General features: G+C 47.0%; 1 protein-coding gene across 1 annotated transcript; it reads right to left on the reverse strand.

Annotated features, from left to right (window-relative positions):
* Positions 1-1261: 1261 nt before the first annotated feature.
* PRRG2 (proline rich and Gla domain 2) lies at positions 1262-23028 on the reverse strand. Its single transcript, XM_083583625.1, has 6 exons — positions 22921-23028; positions 19185-19348; positions 9687-9732; positions 8210-8345; positions 4620-4763; positions 1262-2634 (listed from the first exon to the last, which is right to left on the reverse strand). Exons 1-6 carry the CDS (start codon positions 23024-23026, stop codon positions 2604-2606), a joined length of 627 nt encoding a protein of 208 aa, XP_083439751.1. The 5' UTR covers positions 23027-23028; the 3' UTR covers positions 1262-2603.
* Between the last annotated feature and the right edge of the window lie 16 nt (positions 23029-23044).

The following is a 23044-nucleotide window of genomic DNA, read 5'->3' on the forward strand; positions in this document are numbered from 1 at the left end:
AGTCCTGTCCCTTAACACACAAAGAACTTGGACATGGCAGGTGTGTGCGTCTTCTGGTTGTGAGAATTCACTGCCACAAGATGTAATGATGGCCACCACCATAGATGTTGTGTTCTTTCACCATTCTTTACTGGAGAGACAGCAGAAAGCTGAAAGGGAAGGGCGGAATCTCAGCGGTAAACTTTGTGTCATGTTGTATTCAGAACACAGGTTCAGTTTGTTGCATCCTCAGTTAAATGGTCAAGTAGTAGAAGACAGAGAAGAGCTGTTGCTAGCCAGAGTTGACAGTAGTAGGCTAGATGGAGCAACAGCCGAAGGCAGCGTCATATGCCTAAATTTGGTACAAACTAGCCAAGAGATTGTAGCATAGTTGTGGCTCTTCTGTACTATTCGGAAACTTGGAACAAATACATCCTCAAGAGATTAAAACCTTGATATTTGGAATACGTGTCACTCAATATACTAGACTACTAGTAAAGACTAAACACAATATACTGCTTATCTCTAGCTGTGTTTCACAGCTGTGGTTGGTGCTTCACTTGGGAGCAAGCCAAAGCACAGATATGATGGAGTACTATGCTGTGTTTCCCCCTATTATACACCCTTTCCCAAATCCCCACATTGGCAAAGAGTGCTGCAGTACCCCTAAGACCACCTGAAAACTGCTGATGGTCTTGGTGAGCTGCTTAACATTTTTTCCGCCTGTCATAGCAATGATAATGCACTGTGCTAGATGCTGTATGATTTCGAATTGTATTTTTATTGCTTCTTTTATGTTGCATTTTATTGCATTGCAGTTTGCATTTCATAGAACAGTATAATAAATAAAAGACACACTAAGAACACAATTTTAAAGATCAGTATGTTTAATGCAGACCCAGGGCCGGGCCCAAGAGATTTTGGCATCGGAGGTGAACCAAAAAATTCCTCCCTCCCTCATCAGGGAAGAACGGGTGAGCAAAGGTCTATAACACAAAGGGGGGAGGAATGAAGATCCTCATCAGGATCTGCTGGCTCTGTGGATCCTGCTGCCTGAGGCGGTTGCCCCATGGGTGGAGCGGCCTTCTGCGGACCACCCGAATGAAGCTTGCAGACCATTGGTGATCCAAAGAGTACCATTTGGGAACTCCTATGCTAGAGCAATGTCTCAGTTGGCAAGTCCTGGGCAACCTGGTACCCTATGGCTAGTTTCTTCCCGAGAGTAAGTGAAACCTGCCTGTGCCAAGCCCAGTCCCAAGAGCTATTCAGACAAGAAGGACAATGACAGAATAGTTCAAATTTTATTTTCTACAAATACTACAATAAAAGATTCACAGATGGCTCAAGTTATTTTGGTACATTCTTGTCCACACAGCAGCGCTACCTTCTCTCACAGAAGTATAAAGGTGTGTTATACTGTGCTCAGGGTCAAGCAAGCAACACTTAAGGACATGTGAGTGGAAAAGGATGGATGGATATGAGTTTAGCATATGGGCATGCAAACACCTTGTGCCCATTTTACTGGATAATCATCTTCCGTTCCTGGACATCCACACAAATTTGTCTGACTACAGCTGTAGGCGATGCATGTAAACATAATTTGCTCCTCCTTACATCACCATAGAGGTGTATTTGCTTTCTACAGCTGGTCTGTAATTCTCACCAACCTATGTCTCCCCTTCCCTTTTAAACACCCTTGCATCTGCCTCTAACCCACCTGCCCACTGTATTTCTTCCTTGTTCCCTAATTTTCACACCTGGGGGGTGGGGGTGTTCAGCTTGCATTGCAAAAAGCCCTCCTGCTTGAAGCCCTGGAAAGCAACTGCCAATCACAGCAGAAAACACTAGGTTAGAAAATACTGACCCGATACATGGCTGCTTCCTGTGTGCCCTATGTCATTGTTAGATATGGACGGGATGTTCTCTAGATCAGGCATTGCTCCATTGAGGATGCAGGGGCAGAAGGCCGAGCTACCACTACTTATACTGATGGAGAGACTTCATACCGCAAACCAACCACAAGGGCAGATGTTATACACTCCTCTTCCCTTCTGCATCTTAATAGTGCTCTTGAACACACCCTAAAGGCCCTAAGAGTTATTGTTCAAGCATACTCTGAGAATTATTTTATCGGGCATGAAAACAAGCAGGTATCCCATCCACCCTCTGTCAAACTCTAGCTAGCGCATGCAAGCCAGGACAGAATAAAGACACAGCTATAACAAGGCTTGTTCACATGACACAGGTGGTGGGCAGGAGAGAGGGATTTGTGTCAGAAACCTGCGCAAATGCTGGATTCGGAGCTGTAAAGTTGGTGATTCATTTTTATGCCAGAGTAGCGAAGAACAGCTGTATTATTCACATTTCAGATTCTTATTCCTCAAACAACATAATGCAGCTTTCTGTCTTGACACACACACACACACACACACACTCTTTTTCTCTCTGTACATAGTACACACATATATGCAATATACATAATTCAGCGGTCCACACCATATTTGTGTATGTCCCCCCCTCATCAGGTGTGCGGCAGGTGAATTCACAGTGTTTTTTTCTGCACATAAATTGGCGGGGAGGGGGGTACACTTTCTTCCAAGAGAGGTGATCTTGCTGTTGACAACTCAGGTTGGTGGGGCAGTGTTGGTGCTATTCCTGGGGTGGGGAGTGGAGAAAAAGAAAAACGGAGTTTCTTAACAGTGAGCAAGAAGCCATACAATGACAGTAGTAGGTGATGCTAATTTGCTTAAAACATTCATGCAAGGTTGCATCATATATTCAGGACAAACACCCCCCCTTTTCTTTATTAATAACAAGGAAAACTGACCTCTCTCTCTTGGCCTAGTACACAAGAGGTGGTGAGCCATGCAAAAACTTCAGAGCAGTGACTGGCGAGTCTGTCAATTCCTGTTTTCTAATCCAGTTCATTTCTCCACATTTCCACATAACTTTATGATTTTGTTTTTTAAAAAAACCACAAGTCATGAAAATGCAGCATTTCAGTGTGAATTTATCCAAAAACACGTCTTTGGGTGCAGTTTGTTTTACATACTCATTTTTGCAAAGCAGTCTTCCTTTATAGGGTGCTTTTTTTTTTTGGGCAAGCTATTTTCATGAACATATGCATTTTAATGCAAAGTTACCCCAGTATATGCATTTTTGGACCCATTCCTTGGCTGGAGAACTGCATTGCAAAATTTGGGGGTGTGCAAATTTTGAAGCCTAGCTGCATTTTGATTCATATATTACAGTCATACCTCAGGTTACAGACGCTTCAGGTTGTGTTTTTTTGGGTTTCGGCGGTTGCGCATGCGCAGAAGCTCCAAATTGCGCTTTGTGCATGTGCCAAATCGCAACCTGCACATGCGCAGATACAACTGCGGGTTGCGGACGTGCATCCTGCACGGATCACGTTCGCAACCCGAGCATCCACTGTATTTCGGAAAGTGTGAGCTGGGCAAATTCGCATATAAATACAAACTGAATTCCCAGCTGCCTGTGAGGCTACTTAGGAGAACAGGGGAATGCATGGAAAGCACTGTTTGGGTCAGGGCCAGGCAGGGGCAGGGGCAGGAGGAAATGGACTGCTGCCTTCTGCGCTACACTTTTACCAGTTCATAAACATATACAGTGGTACCTCGCGTTAAGAACTTAATTCGTTCCGGAGGTCCGTTCTTAACCTGAAACGGTTCTTAACCTGAGGCGTGCTTTCGCTAATGGGGCCTCCTGCTGCCACTGCGCTGTTGGCGGGCGATTTCCATTCTTATCCTGGTGCAAAGTTCTTAACCTGGAGCAACCACTTCCTGGTTAGTGGAGTTTGTAACCTGAAGCGTCTGTAACCCGAGGTACCACTGTACACACAGCCATTAAGTTGTTCACAGTAACAAAAATACTCTAAAATAAAGATAAATTAGAAACAGCAGGATAGTCCCTGGGTTTTAGCTAAGCCCAGCCAGAGCCAACAGAGAAAGTTACATTTCGTGAAGCCGTTCCATGCTGCAGTAACTGCCTAGCATAGTAGCATTCTGTCAGTTGCCGTCATGTCACATTAGTTTCCCACCCTTCCTGCAAGGAGCTCAGGGCAGTGCGCATGGAGCTAGCCCATTTTTATCTTCACTGGGTAGTTTAATGCTGCTGCAAAGCTGCAACAGAGATGTGGAATCTTCTGCCCTTCCTCTATGTGGTCTGGACACACGGGTTTGTTTCCCACTGACCCAGGCCATTCGTGATCAGCGTTAAGACCCAAATCCAATTCTCCAGCCACTTCCGCCAAACAAGCTAGAAGAGGGCCATAGCTCGGTGGGAGAGCACCCGCTTGGAATGTAGAAGGTCCCACGTTCAATCACTAGGGAGGGCTGGGAGAGAATCCCTGTCTGAAAATCATGGAGAGCCACTACCAGTCAATGTAGACCAGCATCTCTCAACCTTGGGTCCCCCAGAGGTTGTTGGACTACAACTCCCATCATCCTTGACCAGTCTCCTGCTAGCTAGGGATGATGGGAGCTGTAGTCCAACAACCTCTGGGGACCTAAGGTTGAGAAAAGCTGGACCATTTCAGCTTTCTGTCTTGCACATTTGACACAGATTCGGGTTGCAGCTTGGGCAAGAGGCTCGGAGTAAGATCTGAAAAACTCTTGTACCTGTTGTAAGGTGGAGGAGGTGCATCGTGCACGCCTGAAGTTTCCAGCACTTGCTCATAGGATGGAAGTCCCGGTGCCGACTCTGGCTTTGGCTCCTCCCCAAAGGTGGCGAGGGGCACCGCAGGATACAGGTCGCTTTGAGCCCTGGTGAGGGAAGGAGATGAGTCAGAATGGTGAGAGCATGTCACAAAGCACTCCTATGGACTCTGGTTGCTTGCTGACAAGCTCAGTTATATCATCATAAAAAACACACTGACTTCAGAAGGGCTTCTCATGTACAGCTTAGGAAAGAAATACTTTCTTAAGCCCAAGAATTACAGAAAGAATGATCTAGGATGGAGGTGGTGGACTGCCAGCCTTCCAGGTGATACGTGATTCCAACATCCATCAACCAATGGTTGTTGATAAGCAATCCTTAAAATGCCTCAACTACCAGCAGCTGCAGTATTTATTTTAATAATAATAATAATTTTTGTACCTCGCCCATCTGACTGGGTTGCCCCAGCTCCTCTGAGCACCTTTCAACAAAATATACAAAGACACAACAGAACATCATACATTAAAAACTTCCTAATACGGGGCTGCCTTCAGACATCTACAGAAGGTCATCTAATTCGTTACCTCTTTGACATCTGGCAGGAGGGCATTCCACTACAGAGAAGGCCTTCTGCCTGGTTCCCTGTAACTTACTTATTGCAATGAGACCCTCAGAGCTGGATCTCAATGTCTGGGCTGAACAATGGGGGTGGAGACACTCCTTCAGGTCTACAGGGCCAAAGCCGTTTAGGGCTTTAAAGGTCAACACCAACACTTTGAATTGTGCTCGGAAATGTACTGGGAGCCCATAAAGATCCAAGGTCCAGTGTTATATGGTCCTGGCGGCTGCGCACATTCACCAATCTGGCAGCTGCATTCTGGATTAGTTGTAGTTTCCGAGTCACATTCAACGGTAGCCCCATGTAAAGTGCATTGCAATAATCTAAGTGGGAGATAACCAGAGCATGCACCACCCTGGCGAGACAGTGGGCAGGCAGGTAGGGTCTCAGCCAGCATACTAGATGGAATTAATTTTATTTATATTAATATTATATTAATATTATATTATATTATATTATATTATATTATATTATATTATAATACTGCCCTATACCCACAGGTCTCAGGGCAGTTTACAGAATAAAATCAAAATATAAAACCACAAAATCCAAAATAAAAACAAGAACAACCCAATAGCTCCCCTCCCCCCAAAAAACCCACATTTTAAAAGGGCCTAGGATGTAAATCTGATCAACCAAAGGCCTGGTTAAACAGGAACGTTTTTACCTGGCGCCTAAAGGTGTATAATGAAGGCTCCAGGCGAAATTCCCTGGGGAGAGCATTCGATAGACTGCAGAGAAGCCCCGTTCTCGTGTTGCCACCCTCCAGACCTCTCGAGGAGGAGGCACACAAAGGAGGGCTACAGAAGATGATCTCAGGGTCTGGGTAGGTTCATATGGAAAGAGGCGGTTCTTGAGCTATTGCAGTCCTGAGCTGTTTAAGGCTTTATAGGTCAAAAACAGCACTTTGAATTGGGCCCAGAAACTAATTAGTAGCCAGTGCAGTCAAAACAGGACCGGTGTAATATGCTCAAACTGTCTTGCTCCGGTGAGCAACCTGGCCGCTGAATTTATATCCCATCCTGCCTAGTGTGGCAGGGCAGGGTTGTGGTCTGGGAGGCCTCTGCTAGCTGTGAACAATACAAGTCTCTGCATCCTTGTGCAGGTAGTTTGCCTGACCTGCTTGCGATATTGACTTTGGGCTGTTGTTTGACCTTGGGCTCTAGACCTAGCTGATCTTCTCCGCTTGACCTTGGCTTGTTTGGATTCCACGGCACTTGCAATCTTGCCCTTGTTGGCAAATGTTTTGCTAAGAGGCTTATACAGTCGTACCTTGGATCCCAAACACCTTGGTTCTCGGACATTTTGGCTCCCGAACGCCGTAAACCTGGAAGTGGGTGTTCTGGTTTGTGAACGTTCTTTGGAACCCGAATGTCTGACGGGGCTTCCGTGGCTTCCGATTGGTTGCAGGAGCTTCCTGCAGCCAATCAGAAGCCGCGCTTTGGTTTCTGAACGTTTTGGAAGTAGAACGGACTTCCGGAACGGATTCCATTTGACTTCCAAGGTAGGACTGTACCTCCTGGAGCTGGGACCGCAATGTCGAGGGCACCGACTGGAGTGTGATCAACTGTGGGAGATCCACTCAAGGACTGTCAGGGACTGGCTGGCTGAAGAGGAGCGGTGGGAGGCACCAGCAGGGATCCCCCCAAGGGAAACTCCAGAGGAGGAAGGCTCAGAGCCAGGGAATTGGTGGTGGGACACTTGAGGAGTGGTCAGAGGGAGAAGTTTGTGAGGAGGGGCTGGATGCTGACAAGACAACAGGGTTTGGGAGCAGAAAGAGCGTGTGGCAGGGAGCAGTTCAGACTCTGAGGCTGAAGCAGAAGAGGGAGGTCAGGCTGCTGAAGAATCCAGGGAGTCTCCCACTCCACCCCCATCGTTCAGCCCGGACACTGAGATCCAGCGCCGAGGGCCTTCTGGCGGTTCCCTCATTGCGAGAAGTGAGGTTACAGGGAACCAGACAGAGGGCCTTCTCGGTAGTGGCGCCCACCCTGTGGAACGTCCTCCCATCAGATGTCAAGGAAATAAGCAGCTATCCCATCTTTAAAAGACATCTGAAGGCAGCCCTGTTTAGGGAAGTTTTTAATATTTAATACTGTATTGTTTTTAACTCAATTGGGAGCCGCCCAGAGTGGCTGGGGAAACTCAGCCAGATGGGTGGGGTATAAATAATAAATTATTATTATATTATTGTTGCAACAAGCTCTCCTCCACTGTGGTCTCCAAGAACATGCAGGATAATAAGGAGAGAAGAGCAGAGACCACAGGTACACAGACACCGTTTGAGACTGCTTGGGAAACATCCAGGAGAGGAGGAGCCTTAGAAGGGGCAGAAGGCAGGGACCTTCAGTCCTGGCAACTGCTCCACAGGGGCAAGACCTACTGGGAACTGCTGCTGATTTGTATGCTGTTTCCTTGAATAAAGGAGGGACGCGGGTGGCGCTGTGGGTTAAACCACAAAGCCTAGGACTTGCCGATCAGAAGGTTGGCGGTTCGAATCCCTGCCACGGGGTGAGCTCCCGTTGCTCGGTCCCTGCTCCTGCCAACCTAGCAGTTTGAAAGCACATCAAGTGCAAGTAGATAAATAGGTACTACTCCTGCAGGAAGGTAAACGGCGTTTCCGTGCGCTGCTCTGGTTCGCCAGAAGCGGCTTAGTCATGCTGGCCACATGACCCAGAAGCTGTACGCCGGCTCCCTCGGCCAATAAAGCGAGATGAGCGCCACAACCCCAGAGTCGGTCACGACTGGACCTAATGGTCAGGGGTCCCTTTACCTTTACCTCCTTGAATAAAGAGTTAACTTCCCTGACAATGAAGCCCTGCATCGTTCATGCTGACCCTGACTAGGACCTCCTGATTTTGAAAGCTGCCTAGAACTGCTTCTCATTCCCATGCATGCATGCCCCCCAGAGCACCTATACTTGGCCCTGATCCGTACCTGGAACGGCTCCTCTGCTTCCTCCGGTATTTGATGTAATACATGCCCACAATCACAAACATGACTGCAGACACCAACGCTCCTACGAGGCCTGCCACCAGGCCGGCCACGTCAACACCAGGTCTTACTGTGGAAGCTGGAGAGATTGAGGGAAGATTAGTAGAGATATTACCCTGTTGTGAGCACTGCCACCCTGATTCAGAGGGGCTTCAGAGATATCAAAGTTGCCTTTTCTCCAGGAAGTACAATCTGCCCTCCCTTGCTATTATGGGCTGCTTGTGAAGCAGCCGTGGGAAAACACTGAGGCAGAAGGTCGTCCTTGGAATTCCTATTTTAGAAGGGACAACAACAGGAGATATTTCGGCTGGGAATTTAATAAGAGTTCTGGGCAGGATCTTTGGCAGAGTGGCCTGTGCAGATAAGAAAAGGGAAAACACCTAGTAAAAGTAAACTATTGGGCTTTTTCACACATGTAGGAGGAAGGAAAGGAATTTGTTTTAGAAATGATTATTGCTGATTTATTGTGGATTTGATAATCACAAATTATCAAATCCACAATAAAGCAGCAATAATAATTTCTAAAATAAATTCCTTGCACTCACTTGTAGATATTGCCAGTGGTTTTTTCCTGGGGGGACGCAAGTGTACGCATACCCCTAAACATTTTGTGCATCTTTGTACTTTTGTCCATTTACTGCATTTACTTTCCCTGATTTGAACTATAAAATGGTGGTTTTCTTGAGTCAAAATGAGAGTACCCCTAAACAGGGTGTTTTTTTTTGTTTTGTTTTTTAAGGAAAAGGGGACTGGAAATTGCAAATGGTAAAATATTGTACATGTAGGATTTGGCAGGTGGAGAGCTGATGCTTAAGGATAAAAAGTTCAAAAACAACAAAAAAACTATTGTAAAATAAGTTTAACTGTAAGGAACAGAATGTGAACTGGAAAAATAAAGCAGCAACAAGAGGAAGCCTTGGACACACCGAGAACCAAATGTTCACTAGACCCTTTTGATCCCCCTTTTAAAACGAAGTATAACATGCTTTGTATTTCCCTTGTAGGACAGCTGGGGGTGCTGCAAAGCACAGTGGCGATAAGAGCCCACCAACTTATTTTGCAGAGGGCCCAATCCGCAGAGTGTACTGGGCCTTGAAAACCCTGTTGACACCCCTCAGCTCAGAGTAAGCCCCTGGCGCAAGTGCCAAAGTCTGCTCTTGCTTTCCCCCACTGAAATTTGGCCTGGGATAGCTCAGTCGGTAGAGCATGAGACTTTTAATCTCAGGGTTGGGGGTTCGAACCCCACATTGGGCAAATTAAATTATGCGCGTGGGTGTTTATGGCCTGTTTGCTCCTCGAGGATGAGCCTCTGGGAAACCAAACAGGAGTTTGTTTCCTTCTGTCATTAGCTGACTCACAATGGGCAGTAACAAGAGGCATGCCTGGGAATTTCCTCCTGCCATTTTCTACCCTTACTCACTTGCGCCTCCTTTCCCGTTGTGTTCGTAGCTATCCCAAAACATTTTCTGAAGAGAGAACAAAAAAAGGGAGGTTAACATGGCATGATAGCAAATACCGTCTTTTTCGCCCTATAGTCTTTTTCGCACCTAGTTTTTTATTTCCTCCCCCCAGGCTTCCCCCGACCCCAGCCCCCAGAACAGGCTGCTATCTGCAAGCCTGGGGAGCCCTGCGGGGACTCCCGCGGTCTCCCCAGGTTTGCGGAGAGCTGCCCGAAGCCCGGGCTGCGCTCCGCTGTGCTCCCCGGGTTTCGGGCTGCAGGCTGCTGTCCGCAATGGCGTAGCGTGGGTTGTCAGAACCCGGGGCAAGGCAAGTAATTTGCACCCCTAACCCGTGGATTTGCGCCCCCTAACCTGTGGATTTGCGCCCCCTAACCCTAACCCCCAGATGTTGCGCCCGGTGCAGCCAGCCCCCCCTGCACCCCCCACGCTATGTCACTGGCTGTCCGCAAGCCTTAGGAGCCCGGCGGGAACTCCCGCGGGCTCCCAAGGCTTGCAGATAGCTTCCTGAAGCCTGCAGCGCCCCGACCCCTCTCGCTCTCCAGGCCTCAGCGAAAGCCTGCATTCGCCCCATAGGACGCACACACATTTCCCCTTCATTTTTGGAGGGGGAAAAAGTGCGTCCTATAGGGCGAAAAATACGGGAACAGCCTTCCCGCCATTTTGAAATCCACGTCCCGAGTTCTGGTGGTGGTAACCACTGGATGCTATCTGCACTATACATTTAAAGCAATATCACGCCACTTTAAACATTCATGGCTTCCCCCCAAGGATCCTGGGAATTGTAGTTTGTTAAGGGTGCTGAGCGTTTTTGGAAACGCCTATTCCCCTTACACAGCTACAACCCCCAGAGTGATTTTACAACCAGTTCCTCTCCCCAGGGAATTCTGGGAAGTGTAGCTGCGGGAGGGGCCATTTTTTGCCCTGGTGAGGCCCTTCTTGGTGGGCTGCTGGCTCCTTACCTGGCAAGACCAGGTGCAACACAACAAACGGGTACTTATTTTTGAAAGTGTTGTTTTGCACAAATCTGGTAAATTGGAAATACCTAGGGTAGCTCTGACACATGTCTTTCTGACTAAATAAATACATGGCCATTTTGCCCATTGTGAAATGTGCTTGACACTTTGGCTTTGGGTATAGCTCACTATTTCACCGTTCCACCACAAAATGAATCCCCCACCTTAAAGGTGCATGCACTTACAGGTAAGCAAATACATGTGCACACGCCAACAACAGACCTCAGGTTTCCATAATGAACAGAGCGAATACACTCAAGAAGTTATTGCCTGTGAAGGGACCCCTGACCGTTAGGTCCAGTCGCGGACGACTATGGGGTTGCGGCGCTCATCTCGCTTTCCTGGCCGAGGGAGCATTCCGGGTCATGTGGCCAGCATGACTAAGCCGCTTCTGACGAACCAGAGCAGCGCACAGAAACACCGTTTACCTTCCTGCCAGAGCGGTACCTATTTATCTACTTGTACTTGACGTGCTTTCGAACTGCTAGGTTGGCAGGAGCAGGGACCGAGCAACGGGAGCTCACCCCATGGCGGGGATTCGAACCGCCGACCTTCTGATCGGCAAGTCCTAGGCTCTGTGGTTTATTTTATTTTTTTAAATGATATTTATTAAAATTTCAACAAGAATCACAAAAGTAATAAGAAAAAATAAAAAAGAAACAAAAATACAAAATACAGAAAAAATAAAAACAATTAAAAATAAATCCATCTTTCCATGACTTGCCTTTCATTTACTTGTTTCCCTGACCTCCTCACACCTCCCTTTTTTGTATTCCAGTTCAAATGGTTAATTCAGCAAATCCTTTCCCTCTTTGCTTTTATCTTAGTTCTTTATCTTAACATATTATAGCCTTATATTTTCATCTATTAACAAACCATTTTTACATACTCCTTTTTAACATTGTTGCTAAAACCGCTTCATTTCATTCCGACATCATTTTAACATTCATTAATTTTACAATGTTTCTGTAGATAGTCCTTAAATTTCTTCCAATCTTCTTCCACCGACTCTTCTCCCTGGTCTCGGATTCTGCCAGTCATTTCCACCAATTCCATATAGTCTATCACTTTCATCTGCCATTCTTCCAGGGTGGGTAGATCTTGTGTCTTCCAATACTTTGCAATAAGTATTCTTGCTGCTGTTGTAGCATACATAAAAAAAGTTCTATCCTTCTTTAACACCAATTGGCCGACCATGCCCAGGAGAAAGGCCTCTGGTTTCTTCAAGAAGGTATAATTAAATACCTTTTTCATTTCATTATATATCATCTCCCAGAAAGCCTTAATCCTTGGGCATGTCCACCAAAGGTGAAAGAATGTACCTTCATTATCTTTACATTTCCAACATTTATTATCGGGCAAATGATAGATTTTTGCAAGCTTGACTGGTGTCATGTACCACCTGTATATCATTTTCATAATATTCTCTCTTAAGGCATTACATGCCGTGAATTTCATACCTGTGGTCCACAACTGTTCCCAGTCAGCAAACATAATGTTATGTCCAACATCTTGTGCCCATTTAATCATAGCAGATTTAACCGTTTCATCCTGAGTATTCCATTTCAACAGCAAGTTATACATTCTTGAAAGTATCTTAGTTTTGGGATCTAGCAGTTCTGTTTCCAATTTTGATTTTTCCACCTGGAAGCCAATTTTTTTGTCCAAATTGTAAGTCTCCCTTATTTGATAATAATGAAGCCAGTCTCGCACTTTATCTTTCAGTTTCTCAAAACTCTGCAATTTCAGTTTGTCTCCTTCTTGTTCCAAAATCTCCCAATATTTCAGCCATTTGGCCTCCATATTGAGCTTTTTCTGAGACTTCGCTTCCATCGGTGATAACCACCTTGGGGTTTTGTTTTCAAGTAGATCTTTATATCTTATCCAGACATTAAACAATGCTTTCCTGACAATATGGTTTTTAAATGCTTTGTGTGCTTTAACCTTGTCATACCACAGATATGCATGCCACTCAAAAACGTTATTAAAACCTTCTAAATCCAAAATGTCTGTGTTCTCAAGAAGCAGCCATTCTTTCAGCCAGCAAAATGCTGCTGATTCATAATAGAGTTTAAGGTCTGGCAGGGCAAATCCACCTCTTTCCTTTACATCAGTTAGTATTTTAAATTTTATTCTGGGCTTCTTGCCCTGCCAGACAAATCTAGAAATGTCTCTCTGCCACTTCTTGAAACAGTCCATTTTGTCCAAAATTTGCAATGATTGAAACAAAAATAACATTCTTGGCAGTACATTCATCTTTATAGCAGCAATTCGACCTAACAAGGAAAGCTTCAAATTTGACCATATTTCTAGATCCTTTTTCACTTCTGACCAACATTTCTCATAATTATCTTTAAATAAATTTAAGTTCTAAGTGGTCATATTAACCCCCAGGTATTTTACTTTCTTAACCAGTGTTAAACCTGTCTCCTTCTGAAACCTCTCTTTCTCAATCGGTGTTAAATTTTTCTCAAGAACCTTAGTTTTTAACTTGTTCAACTTAAATCCTGCCGCTTGACCAAATTCTTGAATCAGTTCCAATACTCTTTTAGTACTAGATTCTGGCTCCTGTAGTGTTAATACTAAGTCATCTGCAAAAGCTTTCAATTTGTACTGTTTAGCTCCGACCTGTATACCTTTAATCAGTTGGTCCCTTCTGATCATATTTAGCAGAACCTCCAGGACCGAAATAAAGAGCAATGGGGAAATTGGGCAGCCTTGTTGTGTCCCTTTCTCTATCTTAAATTCCTCTGTCACCACATTGTTAACAATTAATTTAGCCTTTTGTTCTGAATAAATTGCACCTATACCATTTCCAAAGCCTTGACCAACCCCCATCCCCTGAAGATTTTTCCTCATAAAACTCCAAGAGATATTATCAAAAGCTTTCTCCGCATCTACAAATATTAAGACTGCTTTAGTATTAACATTCACTTGCAGTTTTTCCAAAACGTTAATTATATTTCTCGTGTTGTCAGACAAGTGTCTGCCCGGGAGAAAGCCAGCTTGGTCTTTATGTATCTCTTCCACTAATACTTTTTTTAATCTTTTAGCCAAAATATCTGCAAAAAATTTGTAATCCACGTTAAGCAGGGATATGGGGCGGCTAGGCTCTGTGGTTTAACCCACAGTGCCACCCGCATCCCCACTGGTTTAAATGGAACCGGCTTGGGTGTGGACTGAAGCACACACAGAAAAATGGCATCTGTGCCATCCACATGTGCAATGACACCCTGGTGTGCACACGGCCTAAGACTGCTTCTCCAGCAATGCTGCCTTGTTTCCACACTTGTCGTTTGCAATACGCACTCTAGAGGGCATCAGTTTATCGCAAAAGAAAGTCCTTTAAAAAAGGCGGGAGGGGAGACAACCTCAAATCCCTCGGATTCACGAGATCAGCTAACGAAAGTTCCTTTTGCACTAAATTAATCTTTGCCACAGGACTCTTGGCATTCTTGGCCGCAAACAACAGGCTAACTTAACCCCCGTCCTCAGAAGTCAAATCTCGGCAGATCTGTTTAGCTGAAGGAACCGTAAATATTTTAAACTGTGTATGCAACAAGTTAAATTTAATACAAAAGGCGTTGCCTCTCTCTGAGTCAGGAGCTGAAACCAGTCCAAATTCTGAACTGGCTGCGAGCACATAAGAAACTGTGCCATGCAATCCTACGGACATGCAAAACTGCACAGCCCAAACCTCTGCTTCCAATTACTTGGGAGATTTGTCATATTAGTAAGGGATAGGGCGGCTGGCAGCTGTGTCCAATATGCTGGAGAAGGATTAAAGCAGGAACAGCTTCTCCTGCCAAATTGCAACATTGGGGAAAGTGGCACCTCCTGGCATTCACCCTTCTGCAGAATTCAATGCTGATGTTGTCAACATGGTCCTGTGGGCGCGATGCCACACCCAGAGCCCACAAAGCCCCTGTACCTCCCCTCCGCTCACTGTCCCCTTCATCATCAGGTGGTAAAGATAGCTACTTTCCACCCCTTTCTTGAAAAATACTGAGAGCTGGAGGAGGAAGTTTGAAGAACAACACTTTCCCACTTCCTCTTTTAGCGCTATACAGTGGTACCTCGGGTTACAGACGCTTCAGGTTGCATGCGCTTCAGGTTGCAGACTCCACTAACCCAGAAATAGTACCTCAGGTTAAGAACTTTGCTTCAGGATGAGAACAGGAATCGTGCTCCAGTGGTGCGGCAGCAGCAGGAGGCCCCATTAGCTAAAGTGGTGCTTCAGGTTAAGAACAGTTTCAGGTTAAGAACGGACCTCCGGAACGAATTAAGTTCTTAACCCGAGGTACCACTGTATGCTTTTTAAGATCCAGGTAGGCGACAGAATGACAAACAGAGCAGGAAGGAAAGGGAAATTAGCTGGGGGACTTGGACAGGGGGAGGAAAATGGAGATACCATGAGGAAGAAAGTCGGGTGCCGCAAACAAAAGCACTCTTCAAAACATCAGAGCAAACAGCGACTATTCCACTATAAATGGCAAGTGCAGAAAGGCCCAATATTTCAAAATGGTGGGCGATGACAACAACCCCTGAGCACATCCATTTTTTAAAAAAGCAAAGGAGGGGGAATCATGAAACATATACATATCCCCAGCACTGTATGGGAAGTGGTGTTAAAACGGACCGGTTTATTGTGGCATGAGCTTTGGTGGCAGACAAACATACACAGGTTTAAAAGGGGGGCGGGAAGAGACATAGTAGAGGCAAATGGTAATGAAATGCAGAAGGTGCAGACTGTGACAATTCAATTAAAGCTGAAATATAAGCGAAACCAGTTCAGCCGCCATTTACAACAGCAGTAATTGTCGATTAACACAATCAGCTTAGCATTGCTCAGCTAATTAGCACCTGCAGCGGGACAGGAAACCACCGCCTCAATTGCTGCAACAGACTCGCCCCTCTAGGGCTGTTTAGGTCTTCCACTATCAAGGGCGAATACTGCGATAACTAACCTCTTGACTACAGTAAAGGAAGGTTACATATTATTTGCGGTTCTTCTGGTTTCTAAACTACAAACAAATCACCTTGGGCTACAAGGGTTCTGAATCGTGATTACCATGAAGTAATACTCTGCATTTAAGGATGGGCTGGTGTGAAATAAAGATGTAAGATGTCAATAAACATGAATGCTACAGAGAAAACAACACAGCGCTTCCTCGAGATAATGCTAGCTGGCACAAAGATAAGGCCAGTTCTATTGTCTGTGTCTATGCCCTCGCAGCACCAGCAAAAAAACTTGAAGTGCATGAGGGTGCACACGTTATTTTTATAAATAGCAGTTTCCCCAATTAATTCTGGTCCTGCAAATGCTTCCCCACAGAAACCCAGAAAACAAATTCTAAGTACAGTGGTACCTCGGGTTAAGTACTTAATTCATTCCGGAGGTCCGTACTTAACCTGAAACTGTTCTTAACCTGAAGCACCACTTTAACTAATAGGGCCTCCTGCTGCTGCCGTGCCGCCGGAACACGATTTCTGTTCTCATCCTGAAGCAAAGTTCTTAACCTGAAGCAGTATTTCTGGGTTAGCGGAGTGTGTAACCTGAAGCGTATGTAACCCGAGGTACCACTGTATTAACTGAGCCAGTTCAAGTGCTGGCGACCTGCCACTGTGGCATGTGTTGGGAGCATCCATACATTCAACTCAGTATTTGGGGATTTAAGGGGACTGGTGCAAGGAAGGGCTGGGAACCTGCGGCCCTCCAGATGTTGTCGGATTGCAACTCTCATCAGCCCCAGCCGGCATGACCAATGGTCAGGGAGCATGGCGAATGCAGCCCAATGTCTGGAGGACCACAAGGTCCTCATGCCCAGACTAAAGGGATGCACTTACGAGATAAATGCTCTCAACCAATGAGAGCAGAGGGCAAAGCTTGGGGGAACAGTGGCGGCTGGTGCCTATTTAGGACTGGTGGGTCCGAAGGCAGGGAGGCCAACTCTAGGTGGCGCTAGAGCCACTGAGAGCCAACTATTTCTCATTTTTGTGGTCCTCCTCCTCCCTGCTGAGCTGTGCAAGGGAAACACTGAGATGATGGAGGAGAAAACTGACAGCCAGGGCCAGCCCCTGGACTGGTTGCAAGCAAGCAGGCAGGCAGGGGTCTAAGCTGAGGGCTGGATGAGATTGGCAATGGACCAGTCTCCGTTGTGGGGGAACACAGGAACTGAGGAAAGGGGAAGGATCTCCTGGTGTGGATGCCAAAGAAGGGGATGAAAGGCCTTGGATACAGGAGAGAGTGTATTTAGAGAGAAGGGAGAAATAATATTGGGCAGTTTCTGCCGAGAATCTACTTTGGCTTCTCTTGCGTTTAGTTACATGGAAATGTTGGAAACTGCATAGCCTGTCAAGATAGGAAGAGACACAAAATCTAAATATACAAAGGAGAAGATATCCCAGAAACCACACAAACACATCAACTTGAATCACCTTCACAGTTCAGAATAGGGCGGTGTTTAAACTGATCTCACACACGCTGATTTCCCAATTTGATGCAGCCCTTATCGCTCTCCCCCCAGGAAACTGAGATGCAAACGAGCCCCAGCCTAGTCACGGATTTATTTCAGCAATCCATCTCTGGCTGCTGCTGGTTTCACTCCCTGCCTGCCCTGAACCATCCAGAGACCAGGACATAGCTCTGTAATAGGAAGCCTGAAGCCTGTTTGCACGTGGCTCTTTTACTATGCTAGGAATCTACCTGCTCCAAATTCCCTAGACGCGTCCTGACATGGAGCACTGTAGTTCATGACAAACGAGGTTCCCTGGTTTTCCTTGGCTCTGAAGCACCAGGGCTTTATTGCCTTCTAAGGGAAGCATGGAGTCTTGTCCCCTCTTCCTGTATGAGGACCCTGAACACACACTGAATGCAACACAGTACCACAACTTTCCTCATCCTCAGTTTACATCAATCACAATTTCAGTTTCCAAATGTACAGCAGGTAAAGCATGACTCAGAGCTGCTTTTTGTCTGCTTCCGCCCTTTCAGTTTTCAACTTCATAAATCTAGGTGCACAGATGATGGCAGGAAATAATATTTTAAATGTGCAGGGCAGTCAGTGTGGTTTATTTATTTTTTTAATATAAAATGTTGGGCCTAGCATGGGGGGGGGGGGGAGGGACGCGGGTGGCGCTGTAGGTTAAACCACAGAGCCTAGGACTTGCCGATCAGAAGGTCGGTGGTTCGAATCCCTGCGACGGGGTGAGCTCCTGTTGCTCGGTCCCTACTCCTGCCAACCTAGCAGTTCGAAAGCACGTCAAAGTGCAAGTAGATAAATAGGTACCACTCCGACGGGAAGGTGAACGACATTTCCGTGCGCTGCTCTGGTTCGCCAGAAGCGGTTTAGTCATGCTGGCCACATGATCCGGAAGCTGTACGCCGGCTCCCTCGGCCAATAAAGCGAGATGAGCGCCACAACCCCAGAGTCAGTCACGACTGGACCTAATGGTCAGGGGTCTCTTTAACTTTACCTTTTAGCATGGGAGGGGGCAGAATTGGTCTGCCCCCAATATTAAACTCCTTCCTAGAGAACTTAGCAATTAGGCTTTACCCCCACGTCTGTATAAATAACAACCCTCTTACTATTATTTAATCTCTTCCCGGAAAAGCAGAGGTCCTGGATTTCGAATGCTCTCTCTCTCCCCCTCTGCAACCAGTCCACTACCTTAGTAAGCCTTTACGTTTGTTGTACGATGCCAGACAACTACTGTATTTTGACTTGCTTCTTCTTTGCTAACCACATTCCTGACATTATAGCCCTTTGGCAGGTTGCTAGAAAGGCTATCAAATTAAAACTCCAGTTTTACTCTAGTCGCCCTGGTGCAGTCATGAAGACACGTTGCTATGTAGCAGGCAGGTGTTGCTAGGTTCTCCTTTCACTCAGCAGGTACAGACAGCTGCATCAGATTTTAATTTGGCATTTATCCCTGTTGGCCCTGAATCATTTCCCCCTCTATAATTCTGGGTGTGTTTTTTGGCGACTACCTAGAAGTGCAGCGGACGCGGGTGGCGCTGTGGGTAAAAGCCTCAGCGTCTAGGACTTGCCGATTGAAAGGTCGGCGGTTCGAATCCCCGCGGCGGGGTGCGCTCCCGTCGCTCGGTCCCAGCGCCTGCCAACCTAGCAGTTCGAAAGCACCCCCGGGTGCAAGTAGATAAATAGGGACCGCTTACTAGCGGGAAGGTAAACGGTGTTCCATGTGCTGCGCTGGCTCGCCAGATGCAGCTTGTCACGCTGGCCACGTGACCCGGAAGTGTCTGCGGACAGCGCTGGCTCCTGGCCTATAGAGTGAGATGAGCGCACAACCCTAGAGTCTGGCAAGACTGGCCCGTACGGGCAGGGGTACCTTTACCTTTACCTTAGAAGTGCAGCAGAACAGTTTCAAAATCTCTATGCTAGATGCTATGATGCACCCAAGCCCAAGCCTTTCCCCATACTCAGCTGTTTGGAAGTCGTCCTCAAAGACTTCGCGCATTTCTTCGTAGCTGCAAATTTCTTCTATGCATTCGCGCTGAAAGTTGCCTGGCGTGAACAGCTCAAAATCCCAGTGGTTATAAAGAGGCTTACGGCTCAGGAATCGATGTGCAGTAGAGTCATCCAGGATCACTGAGAACAGAAACCATAAAATATTATCCCGGAGTTTAGAGAAGGCAAGATGTCCTAGGACAGTGATGGCGAACGTTTTAGAGACCGAATGCCCAAACTGCAACCCAAAACCCACTTATTCATCGCAAGGTGCCAACACGGCAATTTAACCTGAATACTGAGGTTTTAGTTTAGAAAAAAAAACATTAACATCTTTTGTCTTAAAAGAAAAAAACACAGTAACAGAGCTTTCAATGATACAAACAACTTTTTTTAAGGTAAAAGTTTGCATTTGGCATGCTTTTGAACAAGTAATGTGATTTTTGCTGTTGTACGCATGCTGATAATTTGTCTAACCTTGCTGAACTCAAGGTGGCTTACTCTCGAGTAGGAACAGCAAACTGGCGGGAGGCCCTGGCGCATCAAAAGTCGAGGCCTGGACAGAGCAGCAGTTTCCCAGCACGAGCCCTCCTCTCCTCCACCCCCCAGCGTGGCCCCAAGGGTGAAAATGGTGCCCTAGCAGCGCTGGGACCACGCTGGAAGCGGCCAGGAGCCTCCAGCTGGAGCACCTGTTTCACCCCCTAGCTATGGCCCTGCTGGGGCAATGGCGCGCGTGCCCACAGAGAGGGCTCCATAGGTTCGCCACCACAGTCCTAGGACCAAGAGTCATTTGTTCTCTCAAAGAAAGGGGAGTTGTTGCTACACCAAAGTGGAGAACCTTTGACCCTGTGTGCCCTCTGCCCTGTGCTGTGCCCTCCAAGCTAGACTGCTCCCCTACAGAATTCTAGGGACTGTAATTTGTCAAGGAAACACACTTGTTAGGAGCCCATGCCTTTCAAGTTGCCCCGGGGAAAATGGGACATTCGTATGAGATCTCAGTGGCTGTTGGGGGTGCCGCAATATCGCACTCTCACCCCGATTTTACGTAGTAAATATTTGGACGGTATGGGAGACTCACATTCCCCTCTGCAGTTCCCAGGGTGGTTTAACAGCCAATCCCTCTTCCCAGGGAATTCTGGGAGGGGGAACTAGGGTCTCCTAACTCTCAGCACCCTTAACAAACACCAGCTCCCAGTATTCTTGGGTGTGTCACGCTGAAGTCCTCAGTTATTTTCACATACACCAGCCTTTGCCAACATGGTGCCCTCCAGATGTTTTTGACGACAACTCCCATCAACCCCAGCCAGTTAGCATACACTTTCCACCCTCTAGGGGACGTTGCATATGAAGAGGACTGAGAATGGCAGCATTTACCGTATTTTTCTCTCTATAACACTCACATTTTTTCTCCTAAAAAGTAAGGGGAAATGTCTGTGCGTGTTCTTGAGCGAATGTGTGGTCCCTGGAGCCGACTGGCCTGAGTACAGGGGCAAAAATCAGGCAAAAATCAGATCGCGCTGAGGAGGGAAGGCTAAAGAGAGGAGGTTGCTGCTTTCCTGCATTCTGCCTCAGGGTCTTACTGCCCACCCTCTCCTGTTTTCGGTTGCTGTGTTTGCTCAAACGCAACAAAGAGCAGGGAAATCCCCTGCCCTCCTGGCAAACAGAGGGGAAGGGAAAGGATCGCGTCCTTCCTTCTAATTCCTTCCTAGTCACACTGCGCGCATCGGCTCAGGTTCCGTCGGCTAGGAGCGCAGCCAACAGCCACCACCTCCTCCTCTCCGTGCTCCGGTGCTGCTGCTTCGTCCAGCATTCTATGGACTCGCAGGCAGCCGGAAAACATGCAGGTGGGAGAGGGAGAGGGAGAGGGAGAGGGAGAGAGAGGGAGAGAGAGAGAGAGAGAGAGAGAGAGAGAGAGAGAGAGAGAGGGAGGGCTGGCTTGGGTGGGTGGGAGGAAACTTTTGCCTTCCTTTCCTCCCTCCCGTTAAACCCCTCTCCTGCATTGTTAGCCAGCTGCTTCTCTGCACACCCCTCTCCTGCTCCTTGTCCCTTCTGTGTTTTTCCTTCCCTCCCCATTTAAAACGTGGTTACAAAGCACGGATCCACATGGATCCTCAGGATCTTTGCATTGGGCTACCCCAAACTCACCGTCAAATCACATGTCTGTGGCCACAGCATGAAGCACAAAAATGATACATCCACTGTTTCATTCAGAATTTTTTTTTTCTTGTTTTCCTCCTCTAAAAACTATGTGCGTGTTATGGTCAGGTGCGTGTTATCGAGCGAAAAACACGGGATTTTGCAGGTATAGCAGAGGCTTCTGGGAGGTCCAGAAAGGCCTGGGAGCCGACAGCTGCACCCATCAGGTCCTTCTCCTTTCTTCAAATGTCACTGCTTGCTTTGATACTTTCCCAACCTTTCCAGGTGAGCTGTTTTAGACACTAGGCATGAGGCATTGTTGCTTTTTTCGTTGCTCAGTCACATGCCTTCACTTCCTGGTTGAATGACCCTCCAAACATTTCGTTAGAACTCAAAAGCTTATTGCACACAGTTTGAGGAAATGAGATGCTCCCCCCCCTCCCATATATTGTATTCATTGGAAAATGTGGAATGTGGTTCCGCAAGGGTCCAATGCACTCGCTGGCTATTTGCTTGCTGTGACGTCTGTGTTTAGGAATGAGAGGGGCAGTGCAGGGAGCTTGGGCTTCTCATTGCTACCACAGCCAGTGGGACAAACCTCTCATTGGCTGGACGTAGATTTCTTAAAGACAGTAAGAGAGCTAGTGGTGGTGTGCAGTGGTTAAAGTGCTGGAGAAAGGGGTTCAAATCCTCACTCAGCCATGAAGCTCAGTGCAGGACTTTGGCTAAGTCCAAAGCCTAATCATAGAGTTTCTGGGGTGGGGAGACATGGGTGGCTGGGATGAGAAGATCCTTGCATGATATCCTAGCTGCCAGGAGGAAGGTAAAGGTAAAGGGACCCCTGACCATTAGGTCCAGTCGTGGCCGACTCTGGGGTTGCGGCGCTCATCTCGTTTTATTGGCCGAGGGAGCCGGCGTACAGCTTCTGGGTCATGTGGCCAGCATGACTAAGCCGCTTCTGGCGAACCAGAGCAGCGCCCGGAAACGCCGTTTACCTTCCCGCCGGAGCGGTACCTATTTATCTACTTGCACTTTGATGTGCTTTCGAACTGCTAGGTGGGCAGGAGCAGGGACCGAGCAACGTCGCGGGGATTCGAACCGCCAACTTTCTGATCGGCAAGTCCTAGGCTCTGTGGTTTAACCCACAGCGACACCCGCATCCCTTGGGAGGAAGGTACAAGCGTCAATAAAGAAGGCTTAAGAAAGGCCTATTTAGGGGAAACTCGTTCTACTTTACAGCTCTTATGTAGGCATTTTCCTCACTTCAAATAACCTTAAAAAGTCACCTGTGACCTCCAGGCTCTTTGTTCCTTTAGACTCTGCACGCACAACATTTTCTTTTACAATCGGTGAAAAGCAAGTTCTTGGTTTTTTCCACCTAGTCCACACACACAATCCCTGTTGCATCTTTGCCCCTGAAATGTGCTCCTCGACAAAGTGGATTCATCATTCCCAGAATAAAAGCAGATGGATTCTGTGTTATCCCACAATGCGATTCCTTTTGAAAACAGATGCAGGCAGCCCTGGCAAGGATAGGGGTGTGTGTGTGTGTGTGTGTGTCCCAACCCTCAACTTACCTTGATCCTCTAGAGTCCGCTGGTATTCCGGCTGCTTGTGGAGCGGAACGGCAAAGCTGTGGCTGAGAGCTTGGAACAGCAAAAGAAGACATGGAGGACTCCACATGTCGTGCCCTGAAAGGAG

This window comes from Podarcis filfolensis (genome assembly GCF_964270895.1).
Source record: "Podarcis filfolensis genome assembly, chromosome: 13".
Lineage (NCBI taxonomy): Eukaryota > Metazoa > Chordata > Lepidosauria > Squamata > Lacertidae > Podarcis > Podarcis filfolensis.